The sequence below is a fragment of the Cariama cristata genome, unplaced genomic scaffold (assembly GCF_000690535.1).
Source record: "Cariama cristata isolate BGI_N322 unplaced genomic scaffold, ASM69053v1 scaffold6518, whole genome shotgun sequence".
Lineage (NCBI taxonomy): Eukaryota > Metazoa > Chordata > Aves > Cariamiformes > Cariamidae > Cariama > Cariama cristata.
Genome location: NW_009629365.1, coordinates 8,343 through 17,499, shown reverse-complemented (window position 1 = coordinate 17,499; position 9,157 = coordinate 8,343). Strand labels below are relative to the sequence as shown.

At 37.7% G+C, this 9,157-nt stretch overlaps 1 protein-coding gene across 1 annotated transcript in view; it reads left to right on the top strand.

Moving 5' to 3' along the window:
- PLCL2 (phospholipase C-like 2) overlaps positions 1-9,157 on the top strand; it is a 44,931-nt gene that overhangs the window by 29,086 nt on the left and 6,688 nt on the right. The window contains exon 4 of the mRNA XM_009705130.1: positions 5,938-6,047. Coding sequence (XP_009703432.1) covers positions 5,938-6,047 — 110 coding nt within the window. The remainder of the gene's footprint in view (positions 1-5,937; positions 6,048-9,157) is intronic.

Below are 9,157 nucleotides of genomic sequence, written 5' to 3'. Positions count from 1 at the left end.
ACAGGCTGAGAGAGTTGGGGTTGTTCAGCCTGGAGAAGAGAAAGCTTCAGGGAGACCTTATAGCAGCCTTCCAGTACTTAAAGGGGCCTATAAGAAAGGTGAGGAGGGACTTTTTAGAAGGGCCTGTAGTGATAGGACAAGGGATAATGGCTTTAAACTGGCAGAATGTGGATTTAGATTAGGTATTAGGAAGAAATTCTTCACGGTGAGAGTGGTGAGGCACTGGCAGAGGTTGCCCAGAGAAGTTGTGGATGCCCCATCCCTGGAAGTGTTCAAGGCCAGGCTGGATGGGGCTTTGAGCAAACTGTTCTAGTGGGAGGTGCCCTTGCCGTGAGCAGGGATTGGAACAAGATGATCTTTAAGGTTCCTTCCAACCCAAACCATTCTATGATTTTATGTTTTATTTAGGAAAGCAATTTTTATTATTAAAGTATGTCATAGCAATAAGACACTCCACTTTCTGTACTGTCATATCAGTCCTTGCTTAGTTTATAGACATAAATGTTCCATCAGAATATGCTAAGCATAAATTAATGCAGGTTTGAGGTCTGATGTGTCTCTATTTAGAGAGGTTGTTATGCAGCTGGGTGAGGAAACAAAGGACTAGAAGGTCCTGAAGTCTACGTCCAGGTACAGTATTTGGAAACTGATCATGTCAAGCTCTATTTTAAAATGAGTATGAGGTTTTGATTTGAGGAATTTTACATAAATTCCAATTTTACTGATGGACATTTGTCCTATTATTGTCCTTTAGCTGAAATGATTCTTTGATGTCCAAGGTCTTACGTGACTGATGTGTCTACAGAGCAATTACTCCTCTTTTGGTTTTCTTTTTGCTAAAGCAAATTTTTATTAGTCTCCTCACATGATATAGCGTTCCTACTGCATTGATCAGCTTTATAGCACTTCTTTTTTCCCTATGCTGTTTTAAGTTATTGAAAATGGGAGAAAAGAATTGTACATAAAATTTCAGAAGAGCATCTTAAATGGTGAGATGTTCCCAGGAGGGATGAAGAAGTGTTAAAGCCATTTAATGCATTCGAGGGTTGGGGAGAGGTCTGAGAGAGAGGGAAAAGCTGAGACAATCATGAAATTCAAACTAAACTAATCAGCATTCATTGGGGAACCAGAAAGTGATTCAGCACTGAAGGGGAAAAATAATTATTTGAAAATACTGAAGGGTTGCAGTACTGCAGAGGAGAAGGATATACTGTGAAATCTTTGGTTATAATTGGGAAAATTTATTGGCAGTATTTTGTTCGGTTAAAAAACCTGCTGTTGAATCATGTTATTACTATTTTGTTATATATATTACTGTGTATTTACATGACTTACAATAGTTGGGGCGAATGTTTCACTGAAAAGCTGGCCTTTAACATGAAAGATTTGAATCAGATTATGAAAAATTAAAATGTTTTTATTTTGCAAGCACTTAGAAAATTGCATGGCTTCTGTCAGCTAGGCCTTACTTATGGTGGAGTAGGGGTGACCAGACTTCTTAATGCAGCTTATGCAGGCTAAGTGCTCTAATACTCCACAAGCAGAAAGTCAGAAGGAAATCAAGTAATGATGTTTGAAACCTCATCACACTGTCATAAGCAGTAGAATTACCACAGTTTAACAAATTCAAGAATGGTAAAAAGTAGGACCAAGCCAGTTAGTCTGGCTTCAATCCCTGGGAAGATGGTGGAGTAAATCCTCTTGGAAACCATTTCCAAACACATGAAGGACAAGAAGGTGATTGGGAAAAGTCGGCATAGATTTACAAAGGGGGAATCAGGCCTAACCAACCTCACAGCCTTCTACAAGAAGGTGACTGGCTTGGTGGAGGAGGGGAGAGCAGGGGATGTTTTTTATTTCAACTTCACTAAGACTTTCAACACTGTCTCTCATAACATCCTCATAGACAAACTGAGGAAGTAAGTGGAGGCCAGACAAGTGGGCAGCAAGGTGGGCTGAAAACTGGCTCACCAGCCAGGCTCAAAGCGTCATCAGCAGCATGAAGTCTGCCTGGAAGACAGTCACTAGTGGTGTGCCCCAGGGGGTGATACTAGAGCTACTACTGTTGAAATATCTTCATGTATCACCTGGCTGATGGGGCAAAGTACATCCTCAGCGAGTTGGTGGAGGTACCAAACGTGGAGGAAGGTGGGATACAGCAGATGGTTGTGCTGCTACTCAGAGGGTTTTTGGCAGGCTGGAGAAGTGGTTTGACAGGAACCCCATGAAAAAGGCTCAGCAAAAGGAAGTGCTAAGTCCTGTACCTGGAGAAGAATGATCCCATGTGCGCACCAGTACAGGCTGGAGGCTGCCTGGCTGAAGAGCAGCTTCAGAGAAAAGGACCTGAGTGTCCTGGTGGACAACAAGTTGAACAAGGCACGAAAGAAGTACATGACCATAAGACTGAAGGAGTCTCTTCCCCTTTACTCAGCAGTGGTGAGGCCACATCTGGAGTGTTCAGTCAAGTCTGTGGCTTTCCAGTACAAGAAAGATACGGACTTCTTGTCCAGCGCAGAGCCACAAGAAGAGTTAAGGGACTGGAGCATCTTTTACATGAGGAGAGGCTGAGAGAGCTGGGACTGTCCAGCGTGGAGCAGAGAAGGCTCAGTGGAAATCTTGGATGGTCAAACATTGGAAGAAGTTGCCCAGAGAGGTTGTGGAGTCTCCATCCTTGGTGATACTCAACAACCAAGTGGATACAGTCCTTAGTAATCTGCTCTACCGGATGATGCTTTGAGCAAAGGGGTTGGATTAGACAATGTCCACAAGTGCCTTCCAACTGCAATGATTCTCTGTAAATAGGGATTTTAGTAAAGTTGAAGTCTCCAATCAAAAGAAATTTTTAGAACTGAGCTTTCTGGCTCAAGGTAACAATCAATAATAACTTCATTATTGATAAATACATTAGTGCAGTGGGCACAAATTATAACCCAGGAAGTTCCATCTGAACAAAAGAAAAACACACATGCTATATACTTTTCATGATCACTCAGAAACTTGTGGATGATATCCTTTTTTAACATCTGCCAGTATAACGGAAAACATGAGTAACTCCTGCTTTATAGATTAAGCAGGTCGGTATATGCAGAAATATATTAAGTGATAAATCAGGTTAGTATTATGTGTGTTACTGTCCGAGAGCTCTCAGGCAGTTCAAAATTACTAATGGACTAATAATTCTAGAAGTAATTAAGCCTCGTGAAAGTGATTTGTCTACTATATGTTAATGAGAGCGAGAGCTGAATTTTTACTTGCAAGGAGATAGAAAATTCTGTGTATTTAAAAACAGAAGTTATTTAACATTCAGTTTTCTTTATAAGCATATCTTAAAGGCACGTTTACAAGAGTTTATATGGACTTTTTTATTTCATTAATTTAGCTGTAAATGAAAAGCTCTTTCCTCTCTTTTCCTCTTTCTCTTGTCTTCTAAGAAGTCAGTTTCATTTTGGAATTTAACACTTTTCTTGTTACTTTACCACTATTAATGCATGAAATAGTTCCAAGGAAAAATGCAAGAAAAGCAAGCAGGGACATAGAAGGCGAATGCCAAGAGAGATATAGTCAACAGTTAAATGCTGTGCTGCATTCATACCCTAAAATTAAGTTATCCGTATATTGTGTAGCTAATATCATTCATTCCGTTCAGCAGATGGAAAAACTGAGACTAAGAGGTGAAATAATCCATTTCAGTTTGTCAGGCAAGCTAGTAATAGAAACAGAAAGAAAATTCAGATCTATTTGTCCCTGGTTGTATGTTTAGGCTTAGAATAGGAGAGCTTTAGTTCAGCACGATGATGAGGAGTTGACTTACCCAGTCCATAAGAGACATTGAGGATAGGGGGATGATTAGTGCTGTTTAAGCAGGAGGCACTTGTTCGCTGAGGGTTTACATGCATGTGGCCTGGTAGGATGATCTGCCTTTGTTTCATTTTCTGAAAAAGGGCAGCAAGATGTCGCTGCTAACTACCAGGTATATTTAGCTGGAGTGGAATGGCTTTGGCAGAACAGAAATGTAACATAGCATGAGTGTAAAGAAGGAAGACAGTCACCACAGAAGGTGGTCAGTGAAGCAGAAAGGAGCTCTTCTGGCTAGTAGAATATGTGGTCACCAGTGTCTCCACATTTGAGATACTAGTGACTTTGTATACATAAGAATAATCTAAAATCTACAAAGCACCAATTACACATCGATCGTGCAGGCCCTCAGCATTATTCGTAATCTCTCTCTGGGTGACTTTAGTTCAAGATTATTATCAGTCACTAGTGCCTGTGAATTTGAAGAGCAGTACAGGTACAGAACTCCAAAAGTTTAGCAATACATAGAATTCACGGTACAGATCACAAAAATCTGTATTTTCATGGTGGCTTTAGAAATGTAATGTTATAAATATGGATCTGTGCATAATCTTTCCGTGATCATATTGGGAGTCTATTTTTTTGGATGATATGAACAGGAAATGGATACTTGGAAACAGTGATGGATGAATGAACTTCAGTTTCTCACCTGGTTGGAAATCTGTTTTGAGGAACTATAATATGAATGGTTTACTTGAGGCTGTACTCTACAGGCAGTCAGAGCTATGGAGAAGCATTTGAAATAAAAATGATACAGTAGTTTAATTCCGGGAAAATATTTGCCATTTATTTTCCTTGTAGTAAAATTCAAAATAGTAAGAAAAGCTAAAAAGAACAATCTTTCAAATGAATTTATGAATAATTTTTAAAAGATGTGTATATATATGTATGGGAGTAAGGTAAGGGAATGTGTAATGAAAACATTTAGTCATACCTCTTTCTTGTAATGAGACAATGGGGATAGAGAGATTATGAAGAATAGATAACTGTGGTGTCCTTAAAAATCAGTCTACTCTAGGACTGATAACCAACGCAAGTTTGTATGCCTATTCCATGATACTTAATTACATGTAAATTTTTAAGCACATAGACTCACTGGGCAAATAGAAGATCTCAATCAACATAGTTAAAATTATAATTTGTACTTAAGCTATAACTCGGTTGTACTTTCATAGGTGTCAGTCACAACCACTTCCCAACTTTTGCCCTCAAAATACCCTTTATGTTATTACTGATGGAGATCCTGAGAGCACAATTTAGTGTATGACTTCCATAGAAGAGTTGCTGTAATCCATGTTGGGTTGATGTGTGTACCCATGGGAGGACATTTTACTTCCGCTGTGTGAAGGAACTTGTTTCAAATTCATTTTTATATGACTTGTAAAAGCAACATGGAAAGCAAATTGTTTTTCTTATATCTGTGCAGTGCGCTGGGTTGAAACTAAAGCTTTGGTCACTCTACTCAATGTTTAGATCAAGCTAATCTGAATTTTACCAAAAATTTTTGGTTTGGAGTTTGTCATATACAGGTTTTGTGGACACAGTAGTTTATGTGGCTGTGGTAAAATGTCCTTGGTAGTTCACTTGGCACTCCTCTTTCACAGTTACTTCTTTCCTCCTTGGGTAAGGTGAGAAGGTTACATAAACTGTTAGCTGAACAACTGTGATGTAAATTTAGTGCATAAAAGAGCAAGGCACGAAGTAAATTTGTTTGGATAGAGTATTTCATGAAATTACTGTTTCCATCCTATAGCAATTCACAGAAAGAATTTTACATACAGTGCAACAAATTCAGTTGTGCTTAAAGACTATTTCTGTATAGTGAATATTTGCTTGGCTCCATCTTTGTATGGCAGTGACCCAACAGGTACTTCAGTGTGGATTTTGGCTTAGAGATTTGTGTATATTGGCATGTTGTATAATGTTTCACATTACTAGATCAGATACATTTGTGCTTGAAGAATAACATTTCTGAAGCTTTTTCACTGTCGTTTTGCCTTATTAGTTCCAAATCAGTATCTCTGTGATCACAAAAATGCATTAAAATAGATACTATATTCCTCCCTCTTTTTTTCTCCACAGCAATGGAGTTTCATGAAAACCTGCACAATATAGGAGCAAGAGAAGGCTTAAAAGAAAGAAAACTGCAAAAATCAGTAGAAAGTTTTACGTGGAACATTACAATTTTAAAGGTAATGTGTCTTCCTTTGGTTAGTTACTGTATTTTTCTGTTCACAACTGACATTCTAGTATAGTTACTGGTCATTATTCTGTGCCACAGTTCACCTGGATTTATTCACTTCTATACCCATACTCAGTTTCGTTTAAAACCACAGCAGAGACTCAATGTGAGTTTTTCTTCTTTTCTATTGTTGTGAGGGGTTGTTTCATTTAGTTTGTCTGACATTTTCTTCTTACAACCTTTTAATGTTAATAGGATCCACTGTACTCTTGGATAGCTAGGTGAAACAATGAGTATTGATTTCTGTGAAGCGACTTGGGCTGGGAGGAAGCTATGCCGCTGTTTAAACCCTACTTTGTGATTTGAGAGAGAGTAAGAATTGTTAAGGTTAATGCAGTTACTGAAAAACAAAAAGGAAACTGTTGCTACTGCAGTCAGTGATAAATGGTGACAAATTATATTAGTAATCCAGACTGGAGTATGTTGAGTGTATATGAGCTGGAGATTCTCCTTGCATTTTGTCGAGCACATTTGCATACATTTTGACACAACAGTAAGTGATGAAGTATAAAAAAGCTTTCAGCCAGAGACTCTCAGGAAACTAGAATGTGGAACAGTTCAGGCTTCTTATTGCTCGTCTTTCATCTCAGGAGAGTATATAAAAATTTACAAAGATAGCAAAACTGCCTTCCTTAATTTATTCCCTTGACACTATACTTCTAGCCTAAATTATTCAAGTTTTATGTTTACATCCACTAATGAGTTCTTCTCTCATCGCTACATTAAATGATAAAGTCTCTTTTAATCATGAAGAAAATTATTTTCTCCCACGTATTTTTTTATTTTTGGTTTTTATTGAACATAGAATTCTGTATCGCCTCTTCTTACAGTGAACTACTACGGAAAAGCAATGATACACCTGTATTTCTCCAACTTTCCATGTTGGTTTCAACTGTTAAGCTTTTCACAGTGTTGCTTAGTGCTCTGGTCCCCCTTGTGTTATACTGCACAAATCCAGTGCAGAGGAGAATCAAAAGAGGTGAAATTTGCTACAGCATGTACAGTTAATACAATCTAAAAATATGCATGCAGATTCTGCTTATAGGTAAAAGGACCAGACTATCACTGTTCCTTTATTAGAGCAGAGTTTCCTTAAGACAGCATATGGGATGTGTCAAGTACCACTGCTGTGCTACCGAGGGGGTGGAGAGGAGGGGAGTCAGTTCACTGGATTTGGGCAAATGTCAAAGAAATAAATTCTTATCCATTCTTTACTTTCCTGTCAAAGGTACCAGTACCAGCTTGGATAGGCAAATCTATTTTAATGCTGCCTGAAACAGCAGTACCTTTGCTTCATCTCTACTTTCCATTCAGAACATAAGGGTTGGGGGGGGAAGTCTGCAGTTGATGAGCAACCGAAATGTGAAGTCGTGATTTCTGTGTAAGCCAGGAATCAGAGAACCCACATGGTAGATTTGGCTCTTCAGAGCACTGAAGGGCTTTTGTGAATATCCTTAGGATTAACGTAATTGTGAAGTTAGAAGACCTTCCTTTTGAGATTATTAAGAAAATCTCTTCAACATTGACTTAGTTTTTTTTCTACTCGCAGATTAAGGTCTTTTTGTCTCATAATTAATATTTCATTAAAAAAATCAGTGTTTTATCAGCCTGTTGTTAAAACTTTAACATGAGGTGTTACAGAAAGTTCTGGTATGTTGTTACATCTTAAAAGTTATTTACAAGTATTACAGTTCACATAGGCATCTATTAAGTGCTGTACAGAAAGTTAGAGGTTGTGATTTGTTTGAAGTAACACATTGAGGTTTTTCACTCCAAATTCTTAACTGTAGGCTGTAACCATAACTTCTCTTGTGTTACATAGTTAAATAAAAAAAATTTATCAGTTTCTAAGACACTACTCTTTGGAGAAAAAGACCTGCAATCATAATTTTGCTCTGATTTCCATTTTTCCATTTTTCTAAAAACTGTGTGAGGACAGGGATGGAAAGTGAATGCCCGTATTTTTTAGAGTAGAAATTGATCAGGAGAGTGACAATCTGAGCCACTTTAAGAAGAATTTGTTGTTTCTGTTGAATTCCCTGCCTACATCAAAGTAACTTCCCTCTTAAACAGCACAAAAATAAACCCCTGTCTATTCAGTGGTCTAGATTTTGCTGTTCAACAAGCAAGACAGTTCAGCAACCAACACACCAAAGCCAGTGCCATGCTTAGATGGATTTAACTTTCTATTCTTCTTGTAATTAGGAACAGTATTTTACATGGTCTCTTGGCTATGATTTAGGAATTGCAGTGTGACTCTGAACAACATTACTAAATAATTCTGCGTGAGCGTCATCCTCAGCTCCCTCACAGAGGAATCATAGAATGGTCGCATGGTGTGGCTGATGTATTTTCCAAACCGATTAAGCCGCATTTTACCCTCAAGGTACATATTGATTTATTTTTTTTTTTTTCCAATTGGGACATTTTAACTACAGTTGATGCAATGGAAAGTTTGATAAAATAATGAAATTGACAACTTAATTCTAGGGGAACTCTTTGTTTAGAACGTCTGATGTAGCTATTAAGTATCTCTCTGTGTGTGCATACACATGCATTACAATTACTATTTTAGAGAATTTTATTTTTCCTAATTTGGAACCATGTGGCTAAATTTATTATTGATGTAGTATGTTTGAATTCAGCTGAAATATCTCTGTCCAATTTGTGTATGTGTATATGCACACATTCCCATTCTTATGCAGCCCATATATCCACATAGAGAGATTTGTTCAGAACATCACTTAGGGTAAATTTAGTCTGCTTTAGTGAACTTTGTTGCCTATCTGAGAGATTTAGAGATTGTACAGTGTTAGAATATTCCTCGCTTTCAAATAGGCAGTTTGCAAGATCATTTGCTAGTAATTTATTTATTGTTATTACTTGGACTGATAGCACTCTCATTTTCTAAACATAGATAATCACATTTCCTGCCAGAAAGAATGCACAGTTGAAGAAAGAAAATCACACTAAGTGCTGTTGCAGCAGACTCCTAGAAACAACCTAATGTAACATTTTATGGACTTTTCTGGCATAGCAAAACTTTGACAAAAAACCTCT